The sequence below is a fragment of the Oncorhynchus nerka genome, linkage group LG3, assembly GCF_034236695.1.
Source record: "Oncorhynchus nerka isolate Pitt River linkage group LG3, Oner_Uvic_2.0, whole genome shotgun sequence".
Taxonomy (NCBI): domain Eukaryota; kingdom Metazoa; phylum Chordata; class Actinopteri; order Salmoniformes; family Salmonidae; genus Oncorhynchus; species Oncorhynchus nerka.
The window spans coordinates 28,251,945-28,273,141 of NC_088398.1; the positions used below are offsets into that span (position 1 = coordinate 28,251,945).

General features: G+C 42.2%; 1 protein-coding gene across 1 annotated transcript; it reads left to right on the forward strand.

Annotated features, from left to right (window-relative positions):
• Window positions 1–1,093: 1,093 nt before the first annotated feature.
• LOC115106175 (sal-like protein 3) lies at window positions 1,094–18,451 on the forward strand. The gene is made up of 4 exons (XM_029628738.2): window positions 1,094–2,539; window positions 12,888–16,052; window positions 16,245–16,588; window positions 16,748–18,451. The coding sequence occupies exons 1-4, from the start codon at window positions 2,458–2,460 to the stop codon at window positions 17,186–17,188; spliced, it is 4,032 nt and encodes a 1,343-aa protein (XP_029484598.1). The 5' UTR covers window positions 1,094–2,457; the 3' UTR covers window positions 17,189–18,451.
• Window positions 18,452–21,197: the final 2,746 nt, after the last annotated feature.

Below are 21,197 nucleotides of genomic sequence, written 5' to 3' on the forward strand. Positions count from 1 at the left end.
TATTGATGTGATTGTTGAGAAAGATTACATTTCATTTTTTGGGTGGGGTGGGATATATATCAAGGGCTATACAGAATTTCACAGTAAGGAAATATTCAAGTGTTAGAATGGTATCCATACACGACGGGGAAACGCGCATTCCTGTTCGTTTCTGCATCAGGGAAGAGAAACAAATTGATAGTCTACTATGATATGAAAAATAACTAAATGAATTATTACTTACCGTTTTCTATGTGGTTAACACAATCTGACTTTTGAAAATCAGAAGAAAAAAATGCTTGACGTAAACCATGCAGGGATTGACAAAATATGGCAACACAGGTGTTTGTCACTCATACAGTCCAACCCCGAATGAACCCCTCCCAACCGCCCCAAGTCCCACCCTTGCAAACTAGGCTACTAGGCTACAATGTAAATCACCAGTTGCAAGAAAATGTAGCCAGGGCATGTTTATTTAACACAGGAGAACACAGAGGAAGAGAAAAAACACACATTCATATTATTTCACAGATGAAAATACATTATTGGTTGTTTGTTATAGCCTATCTTGAACTGAAACTGAACTAAAACACGTTGCACACTAAAAATGTAATTGTAGACTGCTGCAAATAAACGCTCTTTGTGGATAATAACGCTCTTTATTAATTTATTAATTAATATTGCATCGAAAGGGGGTGAAGTAGGCCTCCAGCACAGCATCACCAAAGTCAAATGTACAATGAAATACAAATTAACTCTTTGTGTCAACACTTTTGTTTCCAATCTTTTCTTCCACATTATGTACAAAAATGTAAATTAGGGCTATATGATAAAATATAGAGCACATCGTTCGCAATAAATTAATGTTAGAAGCTATAGGGAAACGTAATCTAATTAGATATACATAAAGTCAAAGACCCATTTTTAGATACATTTATTTACTACACTTTAGACAAACTGATTATTCCGATGGTTGATATTTGGAAATATATGTCTATATGGTATCAAATACGCTTCGTCGTGGAATCCAGAGCCTAGTGTGAAGCTTATGACTTAAACAGTAACGGTGTGGTACATCCTAGCGGTCGCTCATCGCAATGGGCTGAACCTAGCCCAAGGTTTAACTCTCTCACACACAACACAGACCCCACACACCGAGCTAAAGGCGAGGGCAACAACGGCTACATCAAACCTCCCAAGCAGTGCTCCTGTTACGAACCCTCAAGTGAAGTCGAAGACGACTTTCATGTTCGACATATGAGAACGTAGATCGATCCGGAAAAAAATCTAAAGCTCCTTGGAAAGGACCGGGGTCTTTGGCGAGCAACTGACGGAAGAGAGGGGACTTTGGAGAGCAGCTCGAGACAAACGCGCAGCCGGGAGCAAAGCACCACGAGGGGGAAGAACACATCTAGCCACCCAGCGCCAGTTGGGGTGTATTTTTTGTATTTTTTATGAACGCTCATTATACAAACGATTAGGTGCGTATAGAGACAAGGAACTATTTCATACTTCATAACTCCGACAAGGCGCGCCGATTCTGAGAAGACGCAAAACAAACTTTGAGTGGCAATTCGAACGAGTATGTTCCTTGCTTGTCCGCTGGCAATCAAACCGAACTTTTATGATTCCCCTTTACAACGGAATTGCATCATCAAGGCGCACTGGGAACAACTCACAACCATCCTCAAAAACTTTATCGGTCCCATCCGCTTCTAGCGGGTGTCGGCGACTGATGTCCAACGGCAAGGAGGTTATTTGAATGAGGATGCTGTCAATTATATGAAGATTTAAAAAAAGACTGAACCACTTCAGGGACATTAAAAACACTTTCAGATGCACACAGCCACATTCACAGGAAGTACTCAGTCGTGGGACAAAAGTTATCTAGCCTAAATAATATGGAAGAAAAGATGGGTGGAAAGTATGAGCATTGAGACAAACTGTTCGAATTCCGTCATCTAAATTATCAGAAGTTCACAACCCAAGTGGAAAATACTACTTAAAAGCATGGCTGAAGTATTGGATACACGCAAGAAAAGAATTGCATCAATGAATCTCCAGCACCAGTGAAAGAAAGCTCCACAGAAAAGGAGAAAAGCTGACCTTCCGCGACGTAGACCCCCATGAATGCTGGGCGTAACAAGCGAGATTTTGTGTGTTGTTGGAGGAGGTGGATAGCGAGAGAAGAGAGACAGATAGTCTGAGAGTGAAGCAGCTAATTGCTTAGTCTGTCCCTCATTACCATATCCAGTGTGTGTCCGCTGGACTTCAGCCAATCCCTCTCACACAGTACCATTAATCGTAATGCATTATTCACTATCATAATTATATACCGACATGCGCAATCCACGCAACAGCAACACTAGCTAATTCCCGTAATTTTTGCAACCAGACTATTTGTGATTTTTTTTTTTTCATTCGGTCGCTGCTGATGTATCTGCAAAAAGCAGAAACATCTCGCAGCGTATCAGCAGCATGTCCCGTCGCAAGCAAGCGAAGCCACAGCACCTCAAGTCGGACGAGGATTCCACAATAGCCGGGGTGGTATCCGAAAATGGTAAGTTATGCTTCTATCTGCGGTTGGGACAATCTTTTTAAACGCATGTCCAAGTCTACAAAACGTATTGTTTTCTCCGAATGCAAGCTTTTCCGGGACATCATTTGTGTTGGAAAGGCAATGTATTTATGTAGAAGTGACTTTATAATATCGGTCATATGACTTAAAATAGAATGTGTATCTATATGTCGCGGTCCCTGCGAAACTTTGCTTATGGTTTTACGCATAGATCTCCTTGTCGCTTCCACCGGATTCATCATGTTGTGAAACCCAACGCAACCTCCAAATTAGATGGGAACTCTTTATTTACTTACTCCAATAACTAGCCTACCTGTTTTATTACAAGAAAGTCATTTGGTGACATTTCAAGCTTTATTCAGAGCACGTTAAGGTACTATCAAAAACACTTTTGAAGTCACTTTTAATAGCCTACGGTTGTTGGTTGTGCTTTTAGGTAACAAAGCAACACAACACAAGCAAATGCAATGGCCTCAAGTCGGTATTTAACAGTTTTAATTCGATAACTCCCACAACAATTTCATACCTGTCCTAGTTTTTAGATGCAAATAGATCTCCTACTGCGTTATACGAGTGCAACTCTGTTTCAGAGTATGGTTCATAAGAAACTCCGATAGTTTTCGTATCAAGAAACTAAACAGTTTGAAACTATTTTAATATGAGTTCAAATATTATATTAATCAAAAATGTTTTTTCTTTAAACGCAACCTCATCAGTTGGTGTCTCTCTCTCTCTCTCTCTCTCTCTCTCTGACACACACACACACACACACACACACACACACACACACACACACACACACACACACACACACACACACACACAGCACGCAAAATGTAAACATTTGAAATACCAAGCAATGTAATTATGTACCACGCATACCACGCTCTACATCATATTTATGCCTTCGGACTTTGAGAAAGTATTTACATCAATACATTGCATAACATTTTCTTCCTAAAAGAGGACAATAAATAGTCGTTTTGATTTATTTATGTCGGCATACGGTAGGTTATTTTCCAGTGTCGATGCCTATCCTGGCATTCAAAGGAGCGGATTGCATATTCTGCGATAGATTAAGTGCAGAGCATGTTTTGTCATGGAAATGTTTTTGTTTACTCCCTCACATAAATGTATCACACTTGGTTTGTTTTCGTGTAGATCCCCATGTCTACACGGTCAGTTGACAGGGTTAGCCGTGTGTATGGGGTCACTCTTTTCCAAAAATATGTGCTGCATGCGCCTGAAGAGTGTAAAACCTTTTAATTCGAAAACTAAAGTGAAATCTTCACCCAAAGCACACGACACGAAAATGCAGGTCAGTTTGGTTTTATAGCCTATCCGGACATTTTTTTAAATAAAGATTTTAAGAAATCCTCCATATATTAATGTTGAAAAACCTTTTTTATCGAATACAAATCTTCGATGGCGTTTTACATCAGGTCCCGGTGATTTGTCTATAATGTAGTTTAATGCACATGTAAACTCATACATGGGTAATTATGCACGATTCATTATTGAGTAAAGATTCGTTCAATATTTTAATGACATTGTTTGTTTTGTTATTTATTTTATACTTCAGGAATCGTGATCAAGCTACATAATTATTTGTAAAAATTGAAGTATCTGCAGTTTGCAAAAGTTCCTATATACCTTAAAAATAATATAAATATATTTAAGTTTATTGCGATATTTTATCATTTAAAACCTTCACAATACCTCTTTGTTTTTCCTCTCCAAAATGTATATTGCAATCCTAAGGATTTTTGAAGTCATTTTATTAACAACATTCTGAAATTACCAACACGTTATTTTCCTTCTTCCTATTAGATCGAGAAAGAGTGTCATGTGTTAGTCAGCATTTCTTATTGACTATCCATACAGCTTACGTGGTATTCTCGACAAAACAACTGTCATTATCTTGAACCATCGCTGACCAGCACATACTGCACATCCTTTGTACTGATCCTGTAAAAAAATAAATAAAAGTGTGATGTCATCCCTAGGGACAAATAACAGTCTTATTTCCTTGTGAACATTTTAGGGTGATGGAGTCACAATGCTGAGCATGGGTTGTGATTAATTTATTTACGCATTGTCTTATCATACCAGACGTAACACATGAATAGGGCAGTCAGTGTCCCCCCCCAAAAATGTAATGTAGCTAGCTAAGCTGATTGGACAATACATCACACTTGCCTCCCTTGTAGGTTGATTATAGCCATGAATTGCAAGAGTAAAGCCAGGGTTAAAGTATCATCTGTATAACAGGCTAGAAATACATTCTCTTGTATATGTCAAGAACCATGGATAGTGAAATGGCATCTATCTATTAGTTACAGGCATATATGCTGATAACAGTGTGGTTATGATTGTCATATGCCATCTATTGTGTTTTAGAGGGTAATAATGACCTTATAATGGAAAGCATTCATTTAAAGATGATCCTCGTTAACTATAAGGGCGTTTTACGTGAGTAGGAGGAGGAAGGAGATCCGTATTTTCCCAATGAATTCAATAAGATGAGAAAAGAAGTGCTCTATGTGGCGCATTCTTAAGAGCCTACTGTCATGGGCCTGTTCAAGAAAAAGTCACATCTCCTTCTCTCATATCAAAATATCAAACAGCTGTGTCAATGAGAAAGCCCTCTTCAGTTCTGTTGGTTTGGATATTTTCCTCTTATGGCAAATAGATCTGAGTGGAATGCCTCTCTCCTTCTGTCTTCTACGTCTTGACTTATGAAAAGAGATGAAGACGAACGTAGTTGGTGGATCACGCTGCTACCAGCTCTCAGAGTCTCACGTCAGAGTTAGACGTTCTTTCAAACGTCTCATTTCAATACTGACTTGTGTCACGGGTGACCTGTCTGCACACACGGCTACACTCACTCATAGACATGTGTATGCAGAGACGCACACACACACAACACACAACACACACAACACACACACACACACACACACACACACACACACACACACGATGGCTGTGTGAGAACTACCGGCGCCATACTGCTTAGCAAGTTGATGTCGATTGCTACGGAGGATCCTTTCTGATGTTGGAAGAATGCACTGACTTGCTTGTTGTCAGAACAGACTGTGCTTCACTGAGAGAAGCCTTCACACGCCTTGGACAAAAGACAGTGATAGACCATTCGATAAGATACCCTACAATGCCGTATTTCCACCGATACGACCTGAACTAACTATACCACTTTATGTCAGACAAAACGTATGATGTAACTGTGATCCGTTTACGTACTGTAGAACAGCTACTGACAACACTATTGATTACTCTGCCTGAAGTCAAAATGGCGTATGTTGTACGAAGGAATTCAGAGGGTCCAATTCTCTTTCAGTACACTGTTAGGACTTATTATCCATTCTGTTAGTCGCCGACCTGGCTGATTGTGTGTAACCTCCCAGTCACGACACAGCAAGGGATCAGAGGCCTACAGAAACTAGTTGCTATACCTATACCATAGTAGACGTTTTTCTAAATGTTATTGGATGAATCCAGACTTCTATTTTTATATCATATCTTTTCGGGGTTCCGGGTTCTGCAATTCTGATATCATGCTGTTGCTCTCGGCTGCGTTACACCTCCTGCCTGCGTCTAAATGGGATTTATCAGTTATTTAAATCCCGCCTTGATTTGACCTTTTTCTTGTGCTTAGGTCTTTTGTGGGGAGTTAAGTTGTTGTCCAATGTAGCACTTTAGGGCCCTATTGTGTGGTGGCCCTGGAAAAGTGGAATCGCATGCAGTGCCAACAAGCGTCTCTCGCCCCCCCTTACTCCCCCAACCCCCCCAGGCCTCCCAGCCACTTGCCCTGAAGTTGGCTGGTTAGAAAAGCTATGATAGAGCTGGCTGACTTAACCTTTGCCCACCTCGCCCTGCCAGGGGCTGCGGCTAGATGTCAAGCTCATAATACAATTAGAACAGCTGTGCCATTGACCTTGGCAGCGCGGCTTACCCGTGTCCTAGACAGTGTTAACAGCGACAAGCTTTCATCTCACTGCTGCTTCCTCTGCATCAGGTCCCTTTAGAGCTCTTTCCCCAGGGGTGAGGGAGAACACACACACACACACACACACACACACACACACACACACACACACACACCTGAAAATACAACTATTTAAAGTGAATCCTCTCCAGCCGTTCATAATGGCAAACCTCTTTAAGTGACGCAGTGTTCGGGTGTCTGCTAATGCTTAGGAAACATTTGCAAGTGAACGAGCGAAGCAAGAGAGGGAAAACATATTGAAGTGGATGGATGGAATTAAGAAAGACATAAAGGAGAGATGATATATAGTGAGGGAACGTCCTGATAGCAGTGACAACATGGGCTGTATCCCCACTTGCCATTCAGTGAGGCTTTGTTTGGCATTTGTTTTAATCCTCTCTCATCATTTCAGTGGAAGACTCTGGACCACCCACACAGCCATGCCAAATATGTTTCCAAGAAGAAGGCACCCCAATATGGCTGTCTTTTAATTACAACCCCTAGAGCTTAAAAACACACAATAACTATCATTCCCCTTGATGAAGAGGAACTCGCCAGCGTCGTGACAAACAATCATCCGGAGAGAAGGCTGTCATTGAATACTGTATTGCATACGCTTAGGCAAACAAATCGCTAATGTTTGGGCTGGGGCCACATCTGCATGCAGTGACAAAGACCCCTCTGTCAGAGAGGATAGGATATTACTGTACCACTATGCGTGAGGGCCAGGCCTGTGAAATAGAGAGCTCTGCCTGGTGGGGGACTGCTCTGCAGGTGCGGATGGGGATGTGCGTGATGGTCCTGGTGGGGAGATCCGAGAGAGAGGAGCTGTTTGAGACGTGGCGTACATACATCATCACCAGCGGCTCTGTCTTGGAGGGAGGCAGCAGGGATAGTCACCGCTGTGTGTGTGTGTGTGTGTTGGAGAGGTGGCATTTTGGGAATGTCCTCTGCTCCTTAGCCATCTTGACGGGACGGTTGTCGTACAAAAGGGTAGTCGAAATGTAAAAGCAACACAGGGAAATTGGGGGAGATAGTGAGAAAAATAATGCAGTGGAAAAAAGTAATTTGTACAGGAATTCTAACATTGTTGAACCCTGCAGGCATCCTTATTATCCTTCCTCCTCACCCCCCTCTCTCACAGCTTGGGCTGGACCTATAGCGATTCATCTCTCTTTTAAGGATCCTAAGCTCTCCTAAATGCTGGAGGGGAAAAAATGCTTTTTAAAGGGGAAGAGGAGTTGGCGAGTCCGGGGATGTGTGATTGAGGCTGAACTCGGACCTAAGTGGAAGTGTTTGGTAGAGGGTTCAGGCCATGCTATCATGTCATCAAGCATGAGATATCATAAGAAACAATGTTTGTTTAGGCAAAAGAGAAGCTTTTAAATTAAATCATGTAATTTTCCAGAGTAAAAAGCTTTTGTAACTTGTGTAATAAAATAATTATTTTCTAACATTTTGGGTGCTTTTTATTTATTTTGTATGATTATAGAGTTTATATGACTTGCAAGTGTGTGTGTGTGTGTGTGTGTGTGCTTGCATGTATGACTGTACCTCACACATCTCTGTGTGTGTGTTTGGGGTGTAGGGGTGGTGTGTGCGTTTGCCCTGCTGTTTGTGAATCTGGAAATTGTTAAAGGCCCAGTGCAGTCAAAAACATGATTGTATATATATTCCCACACTATGAGGTCGGAATAATACTGTGATAATGCCCTTTTAGTGTAAGAGCTGTTTTGAAAAGACCACCTGAAATTTCAGGCTGTTTTGGTGGGATGGAGATTTGGCCTGCCTGGTGACATCACCAGGCAGTACATTAGTTACGTCCAATAAGAAAGAGAGTTCCTAACCTCTCTGCCAATAACAGCTCATTTTCAGTTTTCCCCTCCCACTCAAACCACTCATACAGTCCTAGAACAATTCTTGCTTGGAAAATAGCTCTTTGCTAAGAATCTATTGTAGTTTATATTTTACCATTCTTATTGAAAACAATCACAGTGAGGTACTTAAGTGTTACCCAGAAATGCTTCAATGTTAAGATAAAAATGTCTGTATTGGACCTTTAAGAATGGAGACTTTGTAATAGCTTAATAATTTGCTAAATACATTGCTCAGTGGCTGTCACAGAATCAGTAGAGAGCATGAATACCTCTTTTGAGGTAACATGTGAGATTAGCGGTTCCCGTTAGCATGCCGAAGATTGCTGAGCAAGATAGTGGATACAACGATACAACGTCTTACAATCGATTGTGTTGAGCTTCATATTTGCATTTGAGTAAAGGAAGACTCTTAAAGAAATGAAAACCACATTGGATTTTCCAATGCCTTCCTTTCTCATGCTATAAGAGAATCAATACCCCCCCTCACACACACACACACAAAGTCACATTTACACGAAACAAGATCTAGCCTCAGTCGCATAGAACCTAAAGAACAACCTGTCTGGTGTATTATACTTCCTCTAGAAAAGGTAGTTCATTTGTATCATCTCAAAAAAAAATAATGTGTTTCATTTACCACGTATTTGTTTTATTTGCAGAGATTTGCACCAGAATGAGAAAATCAACCCCGTAATCAAATGCTTATCTTCCCAGAAAGAAGTCTCTAGTTGTCTCAATAAGACAGCGATACCCTTCCCAATGTTACTCCTGAAATGATATTCCTATGTAACAAACTGTACATTCCAGATTGTAGGCATATATATATATATTGAATAGTTGCATTATACTACCGTCGTCTGCTTTTATTTTAGCGATAGGGATGATTCACATATGAGCTCAATCAGTTCACAAAGTCAATTAAATAAAGAAACGATTGTGGTGATACGTTTCTATGACACATGTATGTGGACCAACACATTTTTAGCAAAGAAAGGGATTGTTGAAAAGCGGTGATACCTCAATTTCAAATTCTTGTTCATATAAATGTTCTGAACAGTAGGACATGGCCAGAATTGGGGCCTCAACTTAACTCTGTTGGAATGCAATGAAATGTACAGTATGTGATATACACATCCTCAAATAATTGCCCTTCAAATTCAATCACTTACAGTAATCTCACTATAGTGAGAATTCTCAATAGATTCATTTGTATTCATCTTGAACATGCAAAATCCCCAAAATGCTTAGATCTAGATAACAGATATTAAAATACTCAAATCACAATTGATCAATGTTTATAGGACAACAAATGCACTCACTTACAAAGCAAATTGTATGAATGAAATTAGATTGACAATAATAACTGCTATAATAAATGCTAATAACGAATCGGTTTATAACAATGCCTACTCATTGAGATTATTGACCTTTCACCCTGAATTATGGAAATGAGCCCCTGTGTCTGTTGATCGGCTAAGGGGATTTCTGCCTTCAATCACGTGGCATTTCTATTTCCAATAACTTGCTCTTTTCATAGTTTTGTATTGGTGTCGTGTGAAGTCAATAACTCATTTCACACAAAGCATACGTAAGTACATTTGTGCAAATGGAAGCTGTGTGGCCTATACCACTAAAATTACTTTATGTACACCACTAAAGACACAATATATGAAAAATACTGTTTGAATGGTACGCAATTCTTTCATGCCTGGCTCCCACTGTGTTTGTTGTCATATCGTTAACTTCATTTTGTATATTTTAAATTTATGCCATTGTGTCACACCACACAGAAAGAAATCAAACAATGCCTGCAACTGGCCTCACTCTGCCCCCAGTGTGTTCCTGGGGATGAACGGATAGCATTTCCGAAGGCCTTTCGGTTGATTATTAATTAAGTTAAAGACACCGGACCCTGATGGTGTAGTGTCATCGCCCCCTTGGCCAGAAATTACAAGAAGAGTGATGAATTATTTCACTAATGACTCATTAAACTGACACGTATGAGTCACAAAGGCCGTGATACAGGTCGGCGATGTCGTGCCCTTCGAAATGAACTGAAGCATAGAGCAACATACGTTCCCTCACTGTTTTCTGCGTGTTGAATGAACCACTGTAGTCTGTAAAATGTAAAACGTTTGGATTGATTTAGGGGGGGGGGGGGATAATTTATGGACATGAGAAGGTATTCCTGTTGTTGATGTGTGTGTGTGTTCCAGTACACCTGTATAGTACTCCCTCATCCACAGCATATTTTGGACATGGCCACCACTTTTGTCTAAATAGTAAAAAGGAGGGTGTATTGGGGGTGGAAGACAGTTGTATGTGTGTTCTGACATTTTGAAAGTACATTTGAACAACAACAACAAAAAGCCACCCGAAACAGACTCCACACTAGTCTAAATGTAACCCTTAACTGCAAGCATCAACACCGCATGTGTCCTGGTACGTTCCTCCCATTTGTTGACTTGTGGCTGAGTGGTTCCCTGGAGAAGTGCGATGTTTGGTTTTGCTTTGATTTTTGTTTCACCTGTGTTTGTTCCTTTGCCCCCACAGGCAAACATGCTCATACATAAACACCTACAATACCCTATTATCTCTCTCTCACACACACACACACACACACACACACACACACACACACACACACACACACACACACACACACACACACACATATATATAAACATGACAACCTGGGATGGCATTTTGAATTAGGTTTTAAAACACTTGCACTAGGGTTAGGGTTAGTGTGGGAATACTACTATATATATATATATATATATATATATATATGTGTGTGTGTGTGTGTGAAAAGATTAATACAACTTTAAATAGTAACATGAATTTTAACTCACTCAAAATAAAAACATATTGAATTGTATGATCATTTGCTAAAGAAAATAAATCCAATAGATCCACTACAAATACTTTTTATATATAATTATTACATAATTCACTGATTGAGATAATATACTAATTGGTAATAAATAGTATTGAAACGCATTTTCAGGCTGAAAGAAACCACTGAACCATAGTAACCTAAAAGGTGATCCATGTCTTTACATTTAACCATTTTCAAAGGTTTCACGTCGACCCCCACTATTTCTCTCCTTGTGATCTTTTATTTACACACAGGTTAAGCACTTCAAAACAAGCTAATTGTGTTTCTGAGGAGCTAGAAAACACATCTATGGGTGTCAAGTCATAGTGGCTGGGGTCTCTGAAGTAAAGCAGTCATGCAGTTTTTCATGTAGGAGAGTAGCAAGCTCTCACTATGGGAATAATTAACACACACACACACAAACGCACGCGCACAAAGACTCAGCCATGCATCCACTTGAACATGAGATAAAATAAACGGATAAGGGGGCATATATTCATGGTTTTATCAGGTGTGAATTAGGACCATGTTCGGATGAACCTACTTGCTTTCTTGGCACTTGATGGCAGTATGCGGAAGAGGAAGTGGCTTCTTACAACTGTGATTAAACATGTGTAACTAATCAGAGACTGCTGCCATGGCACTAGCATGTCATTTGTTGAGTCTCATTTCAAAAAGGGAGAGAGAGGAGGAAAGATGAACAAACCTAACTGAGTAACAAAAGCTGCATGTTACTAATTTAAAAAGAGAATGTTTCTCATTTCAAAAGATGTACTGTCATAAGGGCACAATTTTCGGTAATTTATATATTTTGGGCTAACATCCTCATTTACATTATGGGTCAAATTTCCCAGGACATTCTGGGAGAAATAAGCAACAACAATAGCAACAACAAGTCTCAACCATTTTAATCTGAAACATATTCTATAAATATCTCTCAAAGTAGAATACACTCGGCCTCCATATTGCATTGCAGCTAGTCACAAGCAGTTGCTGAAGGTTGAATTTATTTATTCACTTATTCACTTTAGATGCAGGGCTTATGTATTACCTTAGCAATGCTAAATGAAGAGGCTCAAGCATTTGAAATTCAGGTGGATATGGCGGGGCTTGATAGCATAGGAGAATCATAATGGGCCCATCAAAGACCTGATTTGTACCCAACAGATGAGGCAGCTGTGAATTGCATGAAATATTGGAAATCAATAGCTTCTATGGAATTTCATTAAGCGGCAGTATCCACAATTGATAGGCCCTCATAATTTGATGGATTGCACAAAGAAAATTATTAGCCTGGCTCTATTGAGAGGGCTCGAATGCGCAAAACTGGGTCTTGAGAATTGGTGAACTAGGGCAATTTGTTCAGACAAAAAAAAAAAAAAGAATATTGATTTTAGTCACGTTAAAAGAAAGAAAAAAAATAATTAAAGGTTAAATCTTTGCAGAGCTGCTCTGCAGAATATGTGTTGAAATTCTATTGATTATTTATTCATTAATTCACATTTTTTGTCTCCCTCCCATCATTCTGTCTTTCTCCCTCCCCCTTCCATCCCCTTCTATCCTCAGCCACAGGAGAAGTGCTGGATGACGCAGACAGTGGGAATGAGAGCCGCAGTGGGAGCGAGGAGACCCATGTGTGTGAGAAGTGTTGTGCCGAGTTCTTCAAGTGGTCTGATTTCTGTGAACACCTGACGAGCTGCATCAAGAACCCCCTGGTGCTCATAGTAAACGAAAACGAGACTGAACCCTCCCGGGAGTATCCTGCAGAGCCATCGCCCTCGCCAAGCTGTCGTAGTGACCAGGCAGACAGCGAGGACGCTGGAGAGGGCAGCAGCCACAGCCCCGGTGAGGACGATGAGGGCGCAGAGATAGCCCTGGAGGGTATGAGTGCCCTGGACAAGGAGGACGAGCCCATGGAGCTGTCTCTTGAGAAACCGGTGGACCTCGAAGAGAGTGACACCTCCCTACAGCCAGATGGTGCTCTACCTCAGCTTTGCGATCCTGCCCCATCCTCTGTGAAGAGCTACAGCATGCCGAGCACCAACGTCACCCTGGAGACGCTACACAGTACCAGCGTGGCAGTGGCTCAGTTCTCCCAGAGTGTCCATGCCGCGGTGGCCGGTAGCGGGGTCTCCCCATTGGCCATCCCCATGATCCTGGACCAGCTGATGGCGCTGCAGCAGCAACAGATCCACCAACTCCAACTGATCGAACAGATCCGCAGTCAGGTGGCGTTGATGCAAAGGCAGCCCTCCGTCACCCAGCCAACCCAGAACCATCACCGCCACCACCACAGCACAGTTGCTGGCTCCCAGGGTCCGTCATCCTCCAGCCTCCCTGCCGTGCCCAGCCAACTCCAGCAGTTACACAACTTCATCACTCCCCCTGTCCACCAGCTACCCATCAGGTTGCCCTCACCACTAAACAGCCTGGGCTCCTCCTCCTCCTCCCTCACCTCTGCTATAGATGGGCCCCTCTTCTCCCATACCCAGCAGAGTAGCAAGCAGCAGTCAAATGTTTCGATGCCCAACACCACCTCAGCAAACTCCTCTTTCCCTCCATCCAGTGGTAATGTGCTGTCGTCTCTACTGCCTCCCTGCATGGCTTCAATCACACACAGCAGCAGCAGTGGAGCTGAATCCACAGGTGGAGGAGGCATGAGCAGCAGCAGTACAGCTCTGCCAAGGAATTCCAGCAGCCCCCTTTCACTAGGCCACAGCAGCCTCCTGAGCACCAGTCCCTCCAATCTACCGTTGATACCTCAAAGTTCATCTAGCAGTGTCATCTTCCCAAACCCGCTAGCCAGTATAGCTGCCACGGCCAATGCACTTGACCCACTCTCCGCTCTGATGAGGCACCGCAAGGGAAAGCCCCCCAACGTGTCTATCTTCGACACCAAGCCCAGCTCCGAGGATCCCTTCTTCAAGCATAAGTGTAGGTTCTGTGCCAAGGTGTTTGGCAGTGACAGTGCCCTGCAGATCCACCTGCGCTCTCACACCGGCGAACGGCCCTTCAAGTGCAACATCTGCGGAAACCGGTTCTCCACCAAGGGCAATCTGAAGGTCCACTTCCAGAGGCACAAGGAGAAGTACCCGCACGTCCAGATGAACCCTTATCCCGTGCCAGAATACCTGGATAACGTGCCGACCAGCTCAGGCATACCGTATGGTATGTCCTTCCCCCCAGAGAAGCCGGTGACCACCTGGCTGGACAGCAAACCTGTTCTCCCCACAGTCCCCACCTCAGTCGGGCTCCAGTTCCCCACAACTCTCCCCAGCATGATGGGAGGCTACGGTGATTCCCCGAGCCTCACTCCCCTTAGCAGATCACCCCAAAGGCCCTCCCCACCCTCCAGTGAGTGTGCCTCTCAGTCACCTAACCTCTTCACTGAAGCAGGCATGATCACCACCTCACAGTCTCCACAGCCCAACTTAGGGGGTGACATGCCTCCCATTCTTAAACCAGAGGGCATCCACCTGCCCCCAAACCTACCCACTTCCAGGCCTGGTGAGAACACGACCACCACCACCACCGTTACTCAAGTGGTCCTCGCCACCACGGTCACCGCGACCACATCCACTAGCAGCTATACTGAACCCATCATTGCCCCCTCCTCTGTTGCCCATCCAATCCTTCCCATGATCTCTGATCAGTTCAAGGCCAAGTTTCCGTTCGGCGGCCTCCTGGACTCTATGCAAACGTCTGAGACCTCAAAGCTGCAGCAGCTGGTGGAGAACATCGACAAGAAGATGACCGACCCCAACCAGTGTGTCATCTGTCACCGTGTGCTCAGCTGCCAGAGCGCCCTCAAGATGCACTACCGCATTCACACAGGGGAAAGGCCTTTCAAATGTAAGGTCTGTGGCCGAGCGTTCACCACCAAGGGCAATCTGAAAACACACTTTGGGGTCCATCGTTCCAAGCCCCCTCTCCGGGTCCAACACTCCTGCCCCATCTGCCAGAAGAAGTTCACGAACGCTGTAGTCCTGCAACAGCACATCCGCATGCACATGGGGGGCCAGATCCCCAACACCCCCCTGCCTGAGAGTCTTCAGGAGATGGACACCGACCTCTCCTTTGACGAGAAAAGCTTAGACGCCATGAGCAACTATGATGACGAGCTACTGGATGAGATGGAGGCAGCTATGGAGGATGAAGCAGAGCTGAAAGAAGGAGAGATGATGATGGACCCATCCAAACCTCTCCATCCATATTCAGGAATGTCCCCTGGTCGCTCCCCACCTACCTCTGTCATCTCCAGCATTGCTGCTCTGGAGAACCAGATGAAGATGATCGACTCCTCTGTCAATATGAGCCGCTCGTTCGGGCTGAAGCCCATGCAGAATGGTGGCGGGTTTGGAGGGGAGAATAACTTCTTCAACAATGACTCGCTGTATGCCTCGGGGGACCTGGAAGGCCAGAGTGTTGGAAGCCCAGCACTATCTGAGTCCTCAGGGTCCATGCAGCCCCTCTCCCCTGCTCACAGTCACCCTGAGAGTCATCGATCCAAGTCCCCAGCCACACTCAACCATAGCAGCAGCACTGCAGCAGAGGGGCAGGAGAACAACGATATGGCTACAGTGAAGTCTGAGAAGTCAGACACCCCATCCCCGGCACCTGTGTCTGAAGGTAATGTGGCATTGGACCTGACTGCTAGCCTAACCCAGCCTAGCAGGCACTTCATCAAGGAGGAGAACCACTTCAACATGATGTTCCTGGGCAGAGATAGAGGTATATTCAATGATCCTGACTTTGATATGGTTCATTTATTGTTAATTTGTTTCCTAGGAAAATTAATAAATACAAATCACAATTTACGTGAATGATATCTGAAATGTCTAAAATCATTGTGTTCCACGTGTCATTTGAATAACACACGTCTCCGTTCTCCCAACTAAACATATCCTATTTTTTTCTCTCTAGGTCTGAGCAACTCTAGCTTGCTAAACACAGCATCCAACATGATCAAAATGGAGATGAATGGGCACAGGCACAGAAAGCCCATGTCCCTGAATGACGGTCCTTACATGCCTGTGGGCATCCAAGTACCCGCTTCTGCACCCCAGACCAACATGAGCCCCAGTATCACCCCCATGCTGGCACCGCCAACTCCCCGTCGCACTCCCAAGCAGCACAACTGCCACAACTGTGGGAAGAACTTCTCCTCAGCTAGTGCCCTGCAGATCCATGAGCGCACACACACAGGAGAGAAACCATTTGGCTGCTCGATCTGTGGAAGAGCCTTCACCACGAAAGGCAACCTGAAGGTATGAGAGAGAATATAATAATACAATGCATTTAAAGTATAGGAAAAGGGGTACATTTGTCTGCCTCAAAAATAAAGTTATATAAAGAACATGAAAAAAAGACCAGAGGCTCTTGAATAATAATGTCTGTTCCTTGTGTTTCCTGTTGACTGAATGCAGGTGCACATGGGCACCCACATGTGGAACAATGCGCCAGCCCGTCGTGGACGCCGTCTCTCCGTGGAGAACCCCATGGCCTTGCTGGGCGGGGACGCCATGAAGTTTAGCGAGATGTTTCAGAAGGACTTGGCGGCGAGGGCCATGAACGTAGACCCTGGCTTCTGGAACCAGTATGCTGCCGCCATCACCAACGGCCTGGCCATGAAGAACAACGAGATCTCCGTCATCCAGAATGGAGGCATCCCCCAGTTGCCTGTCAGCCTGGGTGGAGGAGGTATGACCTCGCTAAGGGCCATGTCTGGAGGTATGGACCATATGAACCGGGTGAATGCCAGCAGCAGTCCTCCCATGACTGGGATGGATAAGACAGGTCTGGAGGTTGGGGCTAGACGCCCCTTCGCTCGATTTATGGAGGAAAATAAAGAGATTGGGATCAATTAATGACTTTATTATTAGTAAGGAAACGACTGAGGAAAGACAAGAGTCTTACGAAAAGGAAAGAAACTGCTAATCCAGTTTGAACTCTTATGTACTATATTATGTACAGAAAACTTTTTATTTGGTTTGTTTTTGGAAATATAATATTTAGTATTCATTAGAGGTCTTTGACTTTTGCCCTTTCACCCCTCCTCATTGATATTTCGCTCATACGAAGAATACTTTGTCTCTTGTTTGAGAATATGCCGTCTTGCAAGATTTGCATGGTACTTATTGGTTTCTATCAGTATGTTTGACTGCTTTTAAGGATTATTTTTGAAAAGTAATATCTTGACTCAATTGTGACGGGCAAGCCTCTTATTGTGAAAGGACTAAAATGAAGCCGAGCGAACTCTTATATGTGCATAGACTGACTAGCTGCTGTTTGGCTGATGTTTATGTTTGCTCTGAGATAAAGAGCAACAGACTGAAGTAAATTGGAATTATGGTGTTACTGTGCTCGCCTACAATTTTTTTCTCATGAAGTAGAACACTTGAAAAAACGTTTAAACTATTTTAAATCTTTACATTAAGTCTCCCAGCATTGTCTTATAATATTGTCCTGTGTCTTTAGTATTTATGATATTGACAAAAAAAAAGCGGGTATACGAAAATATATTTAATAGCCCCAGCATTTTATTGATCCTTTTTTTTTCTAAACTGCAGACTTCACTTATAAATATCTCTTTCAATAAAGACAACATGTCATTTCAGTTGTACGACAGAGACACATTGTGAAGGTTTTATTTGGATATCTAGCCAAGACTATGTGTAACATGTCTGGTGCACAGTGAAGAAGTTGAGATATCTGAAGCTGCTATTATCACAAACCTGATTTTAACCTTTCTTTTTTTTTATTTTTTAAGATGGGGGAAAATGTCATTTTAAAGAAATACATATGTATAGAAATACAGACAACTGAAACAGGTATGCATATTTTGTATCACATGAAAATAGACATCCTTTGAGAGTATTTGTCATGTTTGTGAATGCACTTTTTAAACAAGACGTTTTGTCCGTGACTTATCGTTAACCTTTGACTGAGCTGTCTATCACGTGTAGTTTTGATTGTTTTCAGCGTACCACTCCTACTATTTGCAGAGTTGGCCCTCTGGTACGGTATCTTATGCTACTCATCAGAGTACAACCTCATCCACTCAATCAAATCCTTCTCCAATAAAAAAAAGAGAGAACAGGTCACTTGTGTTTGACTGGTCTCCTTCTCTACATGTGCTGTTGTTATTATTTATTTAATTTCAGGCTGGATTCCTGGTTTCTTTCAAAGGGGGTTAGAAGGTTGTGATGAGATTATATGAAGTAAAATATGTGAAAATGTGATTTTTTTTTTTACATCTTTCTCGTTCTACTGTATATTTACTTAGAAAGACATATTTGAAATAACATTCAAAATAAGCAGTTAGGAATGTCCTAATTCTTGTTTGGGCATTTTATGTCACATGGGGTTCGAGAGAAGCCCAATACCTCAAGTTCAACAATTTATATTTACAGTTTGGTGCTGAATGTTTCTATAAAACCCAAAGATGCAGAAAAAGTTTCTAAAAAAGTTTAAAAATAATAAACATGTAGCATTACTGTCCCCATAGGGGAAGCTGCTGTCCCCATAGGAGAACCCTTTTTGGTTCCAGGTAGAACTATTTTGGTTTCCATGTAAAACCCTCTGTGGAAAGGGTTCTACATACAAGACAGCCGAAGAACCCTTTTATGTTCTAGATAGCGCCTTTTGTTCCCTATGAGTGTACCCAACAGACCCCTATCTTTAATCTCTATTTGTTCACAGCCAATCAACATATCAAAACAACCACAGTAGCCGTCGTAGGAAATGCTTCCAAATTTAATTCCTGTAATATTTTATTTGAGTTTAAATAATGTTCATCAGCAGCTATGATTTCTTTCCTTTATACTGCCGACATTAACTTTTGAGAAACAAAAGACACGTTATTGAATTGTAATAGCATAGGCAAAATATGGTATGTAAGGGTAGTGAATAGTTCATGTAGCTTTTCCAACATCATTACAAGTATCAAAGGTATTCTCCCCCTAATGTAGGTTGTCATCCCCAAGGCATCGGTTGTGAAATCAATAGGCCCAGTATAAATACAGAACTTCTGCTTTGAGGTGATGTTAAAAAAAAAAAAAGACTTCTGTTTTATGTAAAAGCATTTTCCTGATGGCCCCTTTGAAATGGCCCCTTTATTTTGGGAACATAAAATAAATAGTAGTGTCCTTCTGGGCAAGAATAGCAGTTAAGAGCTGGATTCCCAGACATTGATGGCGAATAAAACATATATGAATCCTGACAGAGGCTGAGAGGGAACATGTTCAATTTAGGAACATTTATTTTTCCCTTGAAGAGTAAAAAAAATACAAAATCTAATGAAAGAACATAATTAGCAAGCGTCTGTCCCCCAGCTTCCCTTGACTAGGATGTCTTGTATCTGGAAGGGAAAAAAAGGACACTTACACTGCACAGATATGATCTGATCTTAACATAATAGATTGGTGATGTAAAAGTTTGTTTACATCACTTGATAACATGGGCAACATATCTATGATGATTTAGTCACAAATTAGTGTGTGTGTGTGCGCGTGTGTGTGACTATTAGAAGATAGACGTTATTCAAACCTGAGGAATAGTAAGTACTGCTTGTCCTACTGCTCGGTTCATGGAAATGGGAAAATGAAGTTAGGATATATGTGTATACAATGCAGGTTTACATCTACAGTGTTCCATGCTGATGATATGTAGCAGAAAAGTTATAATATTTACAAATCCGATCCACTTTATTTCTAACACTAGTGTTGGCAAATATCCTTCAGAGCTTTTAGTGCAGCCAGTAGTATGTACAAAAACAGTTTTGAAATGATATTGGCTCATGACCCACTTAGTATAGCTTTAGATTATGGGGTAGCCTATCATAAGTAAAGATGGTGCCTTGTTTGGTTTACCAATGACACAAGGTAATACAATTTTGTTCTTGCTGTACTACTGAAACGAGACATGGTAGTGTACTTTGCAACTCCGAGTCTTTCAAATAAAAAGGTACTTTTATGTTTCAAAGTACTGCAGTGAATACTACAAAAAGTATTTCTCGTACACATATATGGTAATAATAATAATAATAATATAAACATTTTCCATATTACACTTGTTTCAAATTATGTACGTATTTTTTGTTGTTGAATCATTTCCATTAGAAATGATTTGATTTGTTTGAGCAAGTTCTGTTGGCAGACAGCATATTGTCTGCTTCCTTAGCAAATGTAGCTGGAGTGGGACACTGATTCATGCCCCTTTAGTAATGACATGGCCCCAAAAGAGCATTCGTCTCACAGACATATTACACTGTGTCACAGAGAATATACCTTCGTTAGTGTGGAATGACAGCAATGACAGGTCACATGATCGATGGCAGATGTGATAAAAAAATGTTTCGAACTGTTTGTACCAGAGGGAAAGATTCTGCATGTGAAGATGATGTTCCTCTATCACCAGCAGTGTAGTGACAAGTTCTCTACTTGATCACATTCAAGATGCAATCCTTCATATTGCCGTGGTGTGTGTGTGTGTGTGTGTGTGTGTGTGTGTGTGTGTGACAGAGAAAGCAAGCACTGGTGATCGGCCGCCCAGCATCGCCCCCTGGAGTGTCACACAAAACCTCCCACATGGTCTGCATGCACGCACAGACACACGAACGCACAGAGATGCACGCACAAACACACTGCTGATGTTCACACAGAAAGGCCATCTGGTAAGAATTAACATTTCCTGTGCTGGTGTGAGATTGAATCTCCTGTGTTGAGATACTTTTGTTGTTTTAAATTTTGTTGTTTTAAATCATTTTAAATACCCCTCCTATCCAGTTATGTCTGTGTTGTAGGTAAGGCTGGGTGTTATTTTCCTTATGCGCAATCATGAACACTTTATTATCATGTTTTTCTAATTTGAGATACA